General features: G+C 39.7%; 1 protein-coding gene across 6 annotated transcripts in view; it reads right to left on the bottom strand.

Annotated features, from left to right (window-relative positions):
* BBS9 (Bardet-Biedl syndrome 9) overlaps positions 1–15462 on the bottom strand; it is a 466532-nt gene that overhangs the window by 49299 nt on the left and 401771 nt on the right. For all 6 annotated transcript variants that reach the window (XM_017527150.2, XM_037737962.1, XM_017527153.2 and 3 more), the window contains one exon: positions 12576–12798. In XM_017527150.2, coding sequence (XP_017382639.1) covers positions 12576–12798 — 223 coding nt within the window. The remainder of the gene's footprint in view (positions 1–12575; positions 12799–15462) is intronic.

Raw genomic sequence — 15462 nt, 5'->3', positions numbered from 1 at the left:
AGAGTCCATAGTACAATTGGTACAATTTATAGGTCTGGAAGGGATTAAAAATAAGATAGTTAATATAATAACATGAAGAGTCAGGGGACATCACTGGAACAGAGGAAAAGTGAACAAAGTTTAGAAATGGAAGAAGACAGCAGCAAAGGTCAAGTGAGACAAATATGAGGCCATAAGGTCCCTGAGGAAACAGGAAAAAGGAGAGGATGCAATTTATTCACTAGCTGTCCTTGGGACACCCATTACATGGCAGACACTAAGCTATACCACAGTAGCTAACACAGACACAGTCCAGCTCTTCATGAAACTTAGAGTACAGTGGGGAAATATTAAATAGCCTACAATGAAAATGCAATTATGCTTCAGCTACAAAGAGAAAGTCAAAGAGACCATGAGTGAGAATAATAGGGGTCACAGAAGACATCTTACAGAAAAGCCATCTTTAAGCTGAGATCTGCGAATGGCTATAAGTCAGCCAGTGAGAGTGAGTGTGGCAGGGTGCGGTAGAGGGAATGTTTGGGAATGGATAGAGGACAGTATGCAAGGCAAAGTGAACAGCATATGCAAAACAAGAGGCAGGAAAAAGCTTGGTGGGTAGAAGTTAAGAAAGACTTGTGTGACTAAAGCAGAACAGGCAAGGAGAATTGTGAAGAAACTGCTGGTGGACAAGCGGATGGAGAGACAGATGCAGAGTTCTGCGGGCCAAGGTATCAAGTCTATATTTAATCCTAAAACCAAGTCATCTTCTGAGAAAGAAAAGAAAGATAAAAGATTAACAACGTTACACATAAATTTTGAAAAAAATGGATGGGAAGGGCAGTTTGCTTGGTACTTCATAGTACAGTAGAAGTGAGGTCTTCTGCACAGTTTGGGATGAGATTGGAGCTTGAGCAAAATGGCAGTCACTAACTTCTGTTGGGAATGAGACAGGAAATCGATTAGAAACAAGTAAAGGAAACTGATTAGTACAGAAGGGCCCAGGGAAAGTTACACAGCCAGAAAGGAGGTAGAAGCAGCTGGGTCAGTGTTATCATTGATTTAGGCAACAATTTCCAGTTGCAGAGTAGAATTAAGAAAAGCCGAAGATTGGCTCAGGGCTGGAAACTGACAAGGAATCCAAGACAGAAACCCATGGGGTTCCAAGGGCAGAGCACAAAGGGCTGGTGGAGGGCCAATGGAAATAGAGTGAGTGGATGTGTTTGGAGGTGAGGTGGGGAGGAGTAGAGAGCTGACTGATATAAAACTGAGAAAGGGACAGAATAATGTTCGCATAAGTGATTCAATTCAAATCTACTCCTCAAAGGTCTGTTGAGCATCTTCTGTGTTCCAATTATATTAGATTCTAAAGATGTGAAAATAAATGATAAAGTCTCTGCTTTCAGTTATCATAGTGTAATAAGCTGATGTCAACAGACAGTGGACATTTAATAGTGGCTCATGATATAATATAAAAATAAACTCAAAATAAATATATGACAATAAGATGAAAATTGTTTCATGCACAAAACATTTTAATGATCACTAAAGACATGTTATTTATTTTTTAGGAACACTTCTCAAGAATTGCTTTGGCTTCTTTTCTGAGATTGAAACATATCCTTTGATAAGAAAACTTTAAAAACTGTGGTACTTCAATATTACTATTAATAGTAACAAACTAAACTATAATATTATATAGCCAAACAGAATTATTTTAACTAGTCACAAAAGGAATTTGTCTCACATAATAAAATATACCTTACATATTTTGTGTCACGTTTCACTAAAATTTGTCTCCCATTTCACTAAATGATGGGAAAGAGAAAGTCATGAGAAAGATGTGGCACAAATGGTCAAGAGCAGTCATTCTTTCCCCTTATCTTGATGTATTTTTCTGCACTGCACTTTTCACTGTCTGAAATTTGTTTCCCTGTATATAGACTGCCCCCTGACAGAACATGATAAATTCCATGAGGGCCAGGCTTGTATTAGTCTGATTTACCACTGTGCCCTCAGTACCTAGAACAGTGCCTGAAACATAGTAAGCACTCAAAAAATTTCACCTTGAGGTCTCAGTCTTGGCTTGGTATATGCTGTGTTTTTCAATGGAAATAATATACAAAGTGTATAATTTCCACAGCTAAGTGATTTTTCATGAGTTAACAGGTTAAGTTTAAAAAAAGATCACAGTCTGGTGTCTCATCTTATTTTGAAAGGGAAGATTCATCTCTTTAAAAAAAACAGGTAAAAATATCAGGTAATTTATTTACACAGTACATAGTCACATATACTGATGAGATTCTCCATTTACAAGGTCTGCTGCAACTAATCTTATCTTTCTTTGAAACGCAGCCAGACTCCTACACCTAGCCCTTAATATCTATCATTACACTTGCGCATAACTAAAGCGGCAATAAACTGAGGCCTGGCACCCCTTGCTATGATCCTTACCAGGACAATGTATTTGCTTCTTATTTTACCATTGTAGCCACTTCCAAGATATTTTTAACAAGTGCCAAAAATATCTTAGAGCAACCAACATGCAAACACCTGTACTAAATAAAAACCATCCTATTGGTATTAACATAAATCATAACTTCTGAAAGTTGAAGTGACATCATTTTAGTTTTTGGTAACATTTTCCACATGAGACTGGAGTATGGCTCAGAAATCAGACTTGAAGAAAATTAAAAAATCCTAGCTAAGCAAAATAATTATTTTTAAATAAAATATTAAGCATTTCTAAAAGAAAAGGCTGAATTTTAAATAATATAGAGAGTTGAGACAACCTGTACACAGGAATACAACGAAAGGTGTGTACTTTTTAGAACTGGACATTTATATGTTCTGAGAACCATCAGGAACAAAATATTGTTTTTCATTTTAATTTTTAATTGTTTCAAAAATATCCACATGACACACAAATCAGAAGGACTTGACGATTCTAAAAATTTATTGGAATAAACACATTAAAATTGTTTTTAGAAAAACTTTAGTATGAAAAGTTTTTTTTTAAAGGTTGGCAGCATATATCTGGCTTCAGTCAGCATGACAGTTCTAAAGAACATCATCTTTGCTTGTTGTGGCTGAGTAGTGTCAGAAGCAGTGTTGCTCCTATTTTAGGCCAGTTGTATTGGCCAGAATTAAAAATGACTAAGCCAGAGGAATAGGCCAAATTGTTGTGTCTGCCTCATTTACTTGTGGATACTCACATTATGCATGTATTTGAAAAATTTAAATGAAAATAATGCAATATAACATAAGTCTTAATGACTGTCTCACATAAGTAATGGATTGATGAGTTGCTTGTAACTAATTAAACTTTTTTATCCAGGCATCCTAAAATCTAGAGGAAAATACAAAATAAATAAAACTTCAATAATATTCATAAATTTACACTGAAAACAGAAACATTAATCTTACTGTTGGAAACTAAATTCCTCAGAGAGATAGCAGATACTGGGAGTAGAAGTTGGAGGAAATCAAACAGGAATTATGTTTATTACAAGTCTGAGGTGAATCAGAAAATCATACTGTAGAAGATAGATACACTGAGGTAACAGAAATTGGGGGTAACAGTTGAAAAAAAAAACAACAGATATATGAATCAGTAAAACTCCCTTCACAGTTTCATTTTTATAGCTGGAATAAATATCAACTTTTCATCCTCATATTTGAAGACAAAACAATACCAAATGTCAGTAGAATATGTGAGAAAAGTTATTCTTGATATGATACAAAACCTCAAAGCTAAATATCCCTGAGGGATACTCCAGTGTTCTTGAGATACTCTTATCTTTTGGCAAATCTATCCAATTTTTAAGGACACTGAAAATTATACAGAGTTGGGGTTTCCATTGTACTATTTCACAGGAGAGTAGAAAAGGCAGTTCACATTTATAGCTGGGTGAAGATAAAAAATGAGCATTTTACAGAGTTGTCCGCATGATATAATTAAAGAAACAGGAATAGTGATGTCCTTTAAAAGCTATTTAATTTATCCCCCCCACTTTCAGGCAGACTTTTTTCCTCAAATTATCTTTAGACTGCTGAGTATCCACATTAGTATAAACATCTGCAGAGAAGGAAATTACTCAAACTCCCCTGGTATTCTATTCCTGTATTAACAACCCTACTTCCAAGAAGCTGGTCTTTGGTCATCACATTGTAATTAGTTACCAGCCAGCATGTCTATCAACAAGTATTTGCTAAGTACACACAGGGAGAATGTTATTCTATGAGGTCTTTGATGGTAGACCTTCCCTTACAGTTGTTCCTAATTGCTTCTCCTGTCAAATCCAACTCTAATCCTAGATTCAAATATTCTTCCACTAATCTTCCATTCATCTCATTATGGACTCCCTGTTATACCGGATAAGAATGAGCATACTATTAATAACTGAATGCTTCCTTTATTTATATACTATAGCTTGATTTTCAAAACAATTGTGAAACAATAATGTTTCAAAACAAGGAGGTAAGAGAACTATGAAAGTGAAAACTATGGCTCAAGAAAAATAAACAGCTGCACAATTGCTAAATGGATGGCCTTGTCCTCTCCACAATGGCTAATGCAAATCAACTTTAATGTGATTTAATTATAACCTGATCATTTACCCCTCTTGCTCTGTCAAAAACCATCATAAAACTTACTTCTCTAAAGCCTACGTGGCTGGACTTCACTAAGCTTTCGTTTTTTAAAAAAAAATTTGCATGTACACCCTGCATATATCTAGGTTCTCACTTTTTCTCTCCTCAAATGCTAGCTTTATTCAGTCTATATATATTTTAGATTATTCTTTCTGCCTCCCAAAACTTTTCCATTTAACACAAATATTGGATTTTGGCACTCTCATCTTGCTATACCACCTGAACTTTAAGCGTCTCTAAATGTCTTTTAGGGGAAAAATAAAAAAAGAAATAAAAACTCTGACAATAGCCTACTTTTTCTTCCATTTGCTTTCCTATATTTTTTCTTCTAGTTACAGACAGATCCTTCCTGACCTTCTGCCGTCTTTGATAGTAGTGACACCACTTTTTATGTGAATTCCTTGAACTTCACTGCTCCCTATAGAGTCTTCTTCTTGCCCCCAACCATAGCTCTGTAGCTATCACCATTAGGGGGAGCAGAGTGAAGAGTATGTGAGATGCTATGTACTATTTTTGCACTTTCCCATGAGTCTATAATTATTTCAAAATAAAAAGCTTTAAAAAATACATGTGTTTCTGCTTGTGCGGCACAAGTGGGGTGCGGAGATCATAAAGAAGAATAGAATACAACCCAACACCTTCTACCTGAGGGCAAAGCATGGAATCAATGTATTAAATGATGGTACTCTATGATACAAGTACTATAACAGCCATATGCTCAGGGGACCAGGGCCAAAACTTTTTCACAGATGAAAAATGTATTAGTAGCTCCAGGAGGAGCTACGAGGGAATGCGTTGTGGAACATCATTTCAGCTGGGTCTTCAGAAATTAGTGGTAATTTTACCACCAGGCCAACACTGCCTCTCTGGCCAAGGAAACCCTTTAAAAGCATAGAAACTTGAAATGCATGGTGTATTTGGAGAATAATGAATATTTCAACATAAGTAAAAGGTCTTAAGGAAGAAAATGTAGGAGATATGACTAGAAAAACTGATGTTCTAGAAAAAAACATAGTATTTCTATGTAAAGAATATAGTTTTTCAGGCTTAGAAATTTCAATTTAATATGGAAGATAGCAGGGAACTATAAAATCTTTTAAAGCAGGGAAGTAACATAACCAGCTCCAATTCATATTCATGGAAAAGTGTAATTAATCAGGATATATACAGATTTAGCTACAAGAATATTCATTAACTGTGTATATACCAACATCAGAAACAGTTTATATGTTTGACAAAAGGGGACTAGTTAAGTGTGTAGCTTTAAAAATAATGTATGCTATTTAATAATAAAATAACTTAATGAAAGTTTTAAAAATGGATTATAAAGCAGTAGGTACAGGATAATGCAATTTTTATAAAACAGAATGTATATGCAAAGAAGAAGTCTGGAAGGATATGGATACAAATGTGTACATATATCGCACATGTATACACATATACGAAAATTTATATATATTGAATAACAGTTGGATTTATATGTATTTCAGGGTGTTTAGATTATTAATGATTTTAAATTTTTTATTTAGGGGATCATGGCAGACTGGAGGTAGGACTAGATTGCAGCTCCGGACAGGGCAGCATGGGAGGTTTGCATTTTGAATTTTAGCTCCAGATTGACTACATCAACAAACCAACAATCCCGAGAGGACCCACAGCCCCTCTCAAAGAAGCAGACTGCTCCTGCAGGACCTGGGAAACACCCCAAATACTGTGAGTACCCCAACTGCAGTAGTGGGAAAGGGAGAACCTCCTCCTCTCCCGAACACACCCCCAACTAGAAAGCTATAGGTCTATCTGCTGGAGAAGTTTCCAACTTTACTTGGAGCTGAGTCAAATTAGAGAGCCAAGCAAAGTATGGGAGTAGAGGAAGCAGCAGAAAGGGCCTAGGAGCTTGCTGGGTCCCCAGGCAGCCCATTCCTGCCTGGAACCACAGGGATCCATCGGTAGGGTACCCAGAGAAATGCGGGTAAAACTCTTCAGGAAGAAGGAATTCTATAGCTGAACTCTAACAATTTGAAGGAGAAGGGCCAGAAGCAAGAAGCCTCCTGGTCAGAGCTCAGGGGGAGGGCATGAATTGGGCATGCAGATTCCACAGGCAGGGGAAGAACCAAAGCCCTTTTCTCTAGTAGTTGGGAGGTACATAGCCTTGGGCAAATATTCAAGCCCATCTCACCCTCTGCCTGGACACAGACTCAGGGCTGTTGCGGGGCATGGTGAAAGTGAGACCAGCCCTTCAGTTTGCATAGGAGCTGGGTGAGGACCGTGACTGCCAGCTTTCCCCTACTTCCCTGACATCCTGCATGACTCAGTAGGAACAGCATAATCCTCCTAGGTACACAACTTCAGTGACCTGGGACTCTCACCCTCATCCCCGACAGCAGCTGCAACAAGACCCCCTCAAAGAAAGCCTAAGCTCAGACACGCCTAGCCCTGCCCCCACTTGATGGTCCTTCCCTACCCACCCTGGCAGTGGAAGACAAAGGGCATATAATCTTGGTAGTTCTAGGGCCCCACCCACTGTGGGTCCCTCTCCACACTACTACAACTGATGCTTTCTGGAAAGCACCACTTCCTGGCAGGAGGCCAACCAGCACACAAATAGAACATTAAACCACCAAAGCTAAGGACCCTCATGGAGTCCGTTGCATCCTCTGCCACCTCCACGGGAATAGGCACTGGTATCCACAGCTGAGAGACCCACAGACAGTTCACATCACAGGACTCCGTGCAGACAACCCCCAGTACCAGTCGGAGCCAGGTAGGCTCACTGCGTGGCTAGACCCAGAAGAGAGACAACAATCACTGCAGTTTGGCTCACAGGTACCCACATCCATAGGAAAAGGGGGAGAGTACTGCATCAAGGAAACACCCTATGGGACAAAAGAATCTGAACAACAGCCTTCAGCCATAGACCTTCCCCCTGACAGAGCCTACCCAAATGAGAAGGAACCAGAAAACCAACACTAGTAATATGACAAAACAAGGCTCTTCAATACCCCCCCAAAAAATCACACTAGTTCATCAGCAATACGTCCAAACCAAGAAGAAATCCCTGATTTACCTGAAAAAGAATTCAGAAGGTTAGTTATGAAGTTAATCAGACCAGAGAAAGACGAAGCTCAATGCAAGGTAATCCAAAAAATGATACAAGAAGTGAAGGGAGAAATATTCATGAAAATAGATACCTTAAAGAAGAAACAATCAAAAATTCATGAAACTTTGGACACACTTTCAGAAATTTGAAATGCTCTGGGAAGTCTCAACAATAGAATTGCAGAAGTAAAAGAAAAAAATTCAGAGTTCGAAGACAAGGTCTTCAAATCAAACCAATTCAACAAAGACAAAGAAAAAATAAGGAAATATGAACAAAGCCTCCAAGAAGTCTGGGATTATGTTAAATGAACAAACCTAAGAATAATTGGTATGCCTGAGGAAGAAGAGAATTCTAAAAGCCTGGAAAACATATTTGGGGGAATAATCAAGGAAATTTATTCATCTAAATTTCCGTAAAGAATGGCTTCAAGCTTACAAAAACTCAAAATGTAAAACCAACAGTTAAATCACACTGACAATATGAATGTAACACCAAGTGTCTTATCGAGCATCTAAGTGAGACCTGGGAGAATTAAATTTAAATTCTGTTGAAATGGGTCAATTGAAAGTAGCCTCAAAATAATATCAAATCTTTAAGGCAAAAGGTCATTAACTCAAGTTTTAAATTCTAAAGAGTGAGAATTTAAAAATCTCTCTCTCAAAAGTCTAGAATAGATAGCTTATTCACATTTATACTCTATATTCAGATTTATACATGTATTTTTTCCTATCCATTTAATACAATAAAGATGTACAAAATGCTAATTCCTGGTTGGTTCCTACCACATCTCAAAATAACTTTTTAAATCCATCTCTATGAAAAGATATGGATTATATAAGACATCTAATCTTATTTATCAAAACTTCTTTGCTTTCTTTTACTCCCTCCTCTTAGCTTCCTTTTAGCCCAATAATATGGCAGTGTGAAAGAAAATACAGCTGAAGCTATGGCCCATTATGACATATGAAGTCATTTGATCACATTAAGAAAATGTTCACTTGAGGCACTTGATCAGCCTGGATTGTCTTTACACCAATTTTCCTTGCCCAACTGTCTATGCCTTCCCTGCTGTGGGGCCTACATGAGTTGCTCTCCAAGCTTTCATCTGATGGGCCATTACTTACCTATATTACTTCTTGGGCAAAGCATCCCCTAGATGAAATTAAGTTTAAGAAAAGCATAGAGGTGACAAAAGCTCCAGTGTCCATGAGGTTAAATGGTAAGTCTCCAAATATCATGAGTTAGGCCCACTCAGGTATACATTAAGTTTTGCAGACATGCTTAAGAGGTTCAAATCTTTGCTGTAATTAGGGCCACTGAAATACCTTCGTAGACACTGAGGTCATAAAAGAAAGCCTCCTGCAAACTACAGCAAGTCTTTTTGTCCTAGGCAGCTGCAGGGACAAGGCTGGGAACATATATGCATGAAAAGGCCAGCTAGACCACTAAATCCCTTACATTCAGATTTTTAAATAACACTAATCAGGTGGCCCTCTGCGACTTCTGCTTTAAGAGTAGAATGCATACAGCAGAGATTGGAAAATAGATGTTTAATGAAAGTAGATTATTTGCAAGCTATATTCACCAGCAGAATGATGTGAACACCAGAGCTGCAGATGAGAGAAATAAACTTGATGGCTCTGCAACGACAACAAGAAAGTTCACCAGAAAAGTTTAAGGGAAAACTTGATAGAGAATTGATAAAGCCAAGCAGGAGAAAATGTGAGGCAAAGAAGTTCATAAGGTAATTCCCACTGGGAAAGAGTTTCAAACTCTGGACACCAAGAAGGATGTTGTCGCCACAGCCTTCACTAGAGCAAAAAAACGGGCACATCCAAGAGCCTGGGCTCATAAAGTCATGAGGCTAGAAAAGACCAAGGGTTTTTGATTCTGAGATGTTTACCCATCTGCAATTTAATAGGGAACATGGCAAAATTACACACACTCCTGCCTTTTAATACTAAGCACTTAGTCACTTCATCTTAGGCCTTCGTTACCTCAGCTCTTAAGTGACAGAGGTAAACCAGATGATTTCTAAGGTCCCATCCAAATCTTAAAAAAAGACCATGTCTGCAAGAAACGCTTGTATGCTTATGCATTCTGTAATCCAGTCCTTTCTAATGTGCCACTTTGTATATTCTGATGCAACCATTAGAGCTAAACCAACATTGTAAACTGCACAATTACAGGCTTGGAGCAGAAATAACTCCTCACAGTATTTCTTCATAAGAAATATTCATGAAAATGTTATCACATCACCTTTGGACATAATAAAAATTAAGCACAAATCAAATATAAGATAAATCTTTAATATATTTCTCATAGCAAAGAAAAGAGACTGTGTAAACTATTTCTGCCCTTTTCCTTTCACACTGCTAGACTAAGTTGGGGGGTGGGGGAGGCCAGATCAAGAATAGCTTACGCAGGAGAAGGCTCTGGCTAGAAATATATTTGTACCATTGTGGTCTGTGTGGTGTAAAGGGATGCACAGTGGGCAGGGAGATTTAGATTCTAGACCTAACCCTTCCAGTAACCATGTAACTCCAGGCAACAGATTTTGATTTTCCTGCCTCCATTTTCTATTTGTAAGGCAGTAATAATTCTACGTGTCTCTTCTACCTCAAAAATGTGCTAATACAGAGATAAATCATGCGAAAAATTTCAGTTATAGGGAAAAAAAGTATTATAAGCATTAAGCAAGCATGTTAATGACAAGTGCTGATTTAACAGTTTTTTTACAACCTCATTATCCTGATTAGATCAAGACAAGCGGGAGGGAGGGTGGCAAGTGGGTCATCAGCAAGTAAAGGCAAGGCATTACGACTGTGACCCTGAAGCACATGCACGCAGCCTAAATCTCTCCAACAGAACCAACTCAGCTACACTAGGAACGAACCTGGCTGATGGCCCCTGGGCTGTGAATCAACACACTGTCCATCTTTCTTCTTTTCTTCATTTCTTTCTCCCTTCCTTCTTTTCCTCCTTTCCTCTGCCCCTTCCTTACATACATTCAAAAATTTTGCACTGAGGTTTTCAAATGTTCCATATCCTAGCTATGGACACAGTCCTTATGTTGCTTACAAATCTATTTATTTAAATGAAAATGACCAAGACAGGGATCTGGGGATCCCTGAACAGGAAAGCTCAGACAAGGACCTAAGAAGAGAATCCAAGGCTTCTGCGGCCTGAGCCCACAGGTAATCAGCCAATCAGGTGGGCCATCCCATTCCTCTTCAAATTTTCTCTCTCTCTCTTTTTTGTATTAATATATCTGTCCTTTTCCCTCAGGTTTCCTTAATTTTCCTGTGGGCAGGCAGGGAAGGAGAGTCATAAACTGAATGCTGATTATAATGAATAGTTTTCATTTACTATCTCATTAAGCCTAAATATCTCTTAGGAAAACAATCCTGTAACAGTGAACAGAAGATGAACAAGTGAAACAGGAGGATGTTACAGGAAAAGATAAAGAGGGTCCAAATGAAGGCAAACAATGTCAGAACTATTTCTCTATGGAAAGGCATTTCTATTATAAAAGGCCAAATAAAAAATATTCTTCCAAAATAAAGTTGGCTTCTACTTATGTATGGTTGAGGTACAGATATTCAAATCACAGAATATAGAATCCATAACCCCAAACCAGCTATTTTCCCACCTCCAAATTTAAAGGCTGAATCGTGCATATATCCATAACAATGATAATAATTATAGCTTAAATTTTTTAGAGTATTTCTGTTACAAGCATTGTGGTAGGTGCTTTATAAACTCAGAGGGCCCCAGTGGCAGGGCAAGCATTATTAAATTCACTTTCTAAAGGAAGACATAAAGAGACTGGAAAGGAAAGTAACATACTCAGGGTCATATAAGTAGTAAGGGATAAAAAGAGGCAGGATCCAAGTGTTGCTGTATCTGTCTCTAGACTCTATGCCTATTAGATTATGCTATGCTGTCTCCATGTTTCTCTTTTACAATTTCACTTGCATTCCTTTTCACTTCTAGGAATGCCAATTGAGGGGGCAAAAGGAAGCAACAACAAAACTACCAGAGTGGGAATGGGGGCGGGGCGGTAAAGAAAAAGGCATATAAGAAGGAAGAAGAGAAAAACCACACCACTTCCCACACTATGGTTCTTGCTGTAGGAAGATACTATAGCTCTGCATCAACAGATTCATTCATGCAATGCTCCTTGCTGCTGCCACAGAGAGGCTAGGAAGAGGGAAGCAGGACTTGGGAACTGCTGCCCCTAAGATACCTGCCCCTATGACCATGGGAAGGACAGCCCTGGGTGTCCAGGACCATCACTGACTGCCCACGGAGGGGCAAGTGAACTCTCTTTCCACGCTGACCCATGAGTGCCTGGGCTCTAAAGCCTGCTCACATCTCTTAATCCCCGTCTTTCACTTTGTCTCTTCCCCCTTATTCTGATGACCACAATCCAAGCAAACAGCAGAAGAGACTGGACTCATCTGGATTACATTAGTTGCTAGTATCATGCTGTTTACATTTATGAAATATTGTCTCGCGAGATCACATTTAGTAAAACTTTTTCTTAAAAAATAGTTTTATCCTCTAATCCGCTTTTTATTGCTTAGAAGCAAAACAAAATGGATCATATATTTAAAAGCAGAGAGAAGAAAAAGGACATACCATTCTAGAAATGTCTAGCAAGCAAATATCCCAAGAATATTTATCTAAGGGGTTACCCTGGGATGTCGGAGGGGAAATGTGAAATCAATTTTCTTGCCTATCCTCACTTTAATATGAAATTTAAACCCCAAATACAAACACAGGCACATTCCTTTAATTTGGGAGAAGTACAATTGTGTTTAGGGAGCATAGACAGAGCTCTTACCTGGCATGACCATAGTCTGTGGGGCTGCCGCATCGGTACTTAGGCAGAGACGGCCACCTTTGGCTAATCTATCACAAAGCAAGGTGATATGTTTCTTTAGTTGGCTTGTGTCTTTGGGAATGTTCAGCTGGCTGTTGAGGTTCAAAGCCTGCTCCTTTGAACTCTTTGACAGGCAAGTCTTCAACAGGTGGGAAATGGCAGCATCTACCGTTTCTTCCCAGCCCTGGATACAAAAGCCAATTTTGAATTAATACAAAAATGACAATGAGAAAAGTGGGCACTTGACGTATTATACAGATTATTGAGTGTTTATATTCAAGTACTGGGGGACCTGTGAAGAGTGTGGTATCTGAAACATTCCAGACTAGGCTGGTTTGGAGTTCTAGCTCTGTCACCTGTTTGACCTTGAGCAAGTTACTTAATTCCGCTTAGCATCATCTTCATCTACAAATGAGGATGTCAACAGTCTGCCCCTTCAAGGGTTGGAGATCTATGAGAAGGGTTTAGCCCTGAGCCAGTCATAGAGTAATGAGTAACAACAAAAGGAGTCTCAGGCATAGGGCTGTTTGATGATGTGGTGGGTAAAGCTGCCAGGATTATACTTCGTTTTGCCTTATCTTTCTGCTAAAGAAAAGCTAGCCAGGAGAGAGAGGACATTTGGATGCCCTGGGGGAAACTGGAATGGAGAGAAACCCTGGTGTCTCCCTCAGGTACTGGTCCCACAGCCTTGGAGTTATAGGCAGAAACAAAGGATCTATTTGAAGAAGGATCCTGTGAGACACAGGGCCTGCCTAGTACTGCCCACTGTCCAAATGATGGTAAATGACACAAAATGAAATAGGCCATCACCCCCACTTTTCTTGGGAACAGTGTGACTGTGCTGCAGTGAAAACTTGCAGTGACAGCTGCAATTCTAGGAACATCAGTGCTAGGCAGGAACCTCAGCCTTGTCACAGAGAGTACTGGTACCAGGAGGACTGGCAATGGGGAGGCACCACCCTCAGGTGGGTTCAGCTAACGCTGGCAACAAGGAGTACGGGGTAAAGAGCAGGAGGAGTCAGTTTGGGAGCTCCTTCTAGGCATCCCCAGGGGCTCCCAGAAATGACTGGGTAAGATATTTATGGGGATCTGGAGGTCCTAAGAAGCACGACAAGGAAGCAAAGTATAAGTGAAATCTGTGTGTTGCTATGAATGTGCCTCCATCTGTACACAAAGGCTAGTAAGGCCTAGAGCACCATGGGCCTGACCATCTAATACAATACTGCAGAATAGTGCAAGTCCCTTATATTAGAGGTAAGAGATCTGAGACTCAGAGAGAAAGTTCCTCTGGAACCCCTCATTCCATCCTCAAACTTATCATTTGAGCCACCATTCAAATATGCAAATCAGATGAGGTTACTCCCAAGCTTCAACTCTGATATGTTTGGTCGTGTCCCCACCCATATCTCATCTAGTAGTTCCCATAATCCCCATGTGTTGTGGGAGGGATCCGGTGGGAGGTAACTGAATCATGGAGGCGGCTACCCCCATGCTTTTCTCGTGATAGTGAGTGAGTTCTGAAGAGATCTGATGGTTTTATAAGTGTCTGGCATTTCCTCTGCTGGCACTCATTCCCTTTCCTGCTGCCCTGTGAAGAGGTTCCTTCCACAATAACTGTAAGTTTCCTGATGCCTCCCCAGCCATGCAGAACTGTGAGTCAATTAAACCTCTTTTCTTCATAAATTACCCAGTTTCAGGTATTTCTTTATAGCAGCACGAGAACAGACTAATACAGTTGCCTAAATTCAAACACTCAGTTTGGCATTTAAGGCACTTTCTGCTCCAGCTCTTGCTCCATTGTATTCTGTTCTCATCCACCTGCACCAACACTGTCTCTCCCTCAGGCCTCTGCACATGGCCAGAGCTCAGGCTGCAATGCCCTACTCTCTACTCTTTACCTGGCCAACTCCCACTTAATGACTTGCTCAGGTACTGCCATCCAAGGATTGCTTGGTGGGCCCTCTTGGGACTCTGAGACTTCACGCACCTAGATGCATCATAGCGCTTGTCACCCTGTGATGTGATTGCTGTTTGCATGTCTGGTTTTCCTTGAGAGTGCCTGGAGTTCTCCACATCCCCATGCTGTTCTTGGTATACAGAGGATGGTCAAAAAATAAGGACAGAGAGAAGGTGAGATATAAAACCAGGGCCTTAAATCTGAGAGGGCTTTGGAGATTTTTATGTCTAGTCTCATGAGGTTTTCCCAGGGTTATTTTTTTATACAATAGCAAGCATCTGCCTAGGCATAGCTGTCCTCAAGATCCAAAATCACTACTTTTTGGGGCAGTTCACTCCTTTCAGGGACATGTGTAAACAATAGAAAACTATTCCCACACTGAGCCAAAGTCTATCCCATTGGCCCTTCTTCTACCCTCCAGAGCCATGGAGAATAAATCTAACGTCTCTTCCACATGACAGCCCATTATAGCTATGAAGACAGCAATTCTGTACCCTCTCCTCCAGAATAAACATCCTAGTTCCCCTAGTTATTCCTTATATAAACAGAGTTTGAAGTTTTTTCTCCGTCTTGACCACTCTTCTTTGAATAGCTCCAGTCTGAAACACTTAAAAATTTATACAGCTAAGTAGAGAACCCCAAACTGACCCCAAGACACTGGGCTGCAGCTGGGAGTGCAGGTAGCCCACAGCCCTCCCTCCCTTTTTCTAGGGATTCTCCTGCCAGCCTGGCCCCCAATTACCTCTGCTCTCTTGGCAGTTGCCTCACACTCTTTTTTTTTTTTCTTTCCCATTTATTTATTTTATTGTATTTTAGGTTTTGGGGTACATGTGAAGAACATGCAAAATTGTTGCATAGGAACACACGTGGCAGTGTGATTTGCTGCCTTCC

Source organism: Cebus imitator, unplaced genomic scaffold, assembly GCF_001604975.1.
Source record: "Cebus imitator isolate Cc_AM_T3 unplaced genomic scaffold, Cebus_imitator-1.0 Scaffold45, whole genome shotgun sequence".
In the NCBI taxonomy this organism is placed as follows: Eukaryota; Metazoa; Chordata; class Mammalia; order Primates; family Cebidae; genus Cebus; species Cebus imitator.
The sequence above is the reverse complement of the archived record's forward strand: the minus strand, read 5'-3'. Positions and strand labels throughout refer to the sequence as shown.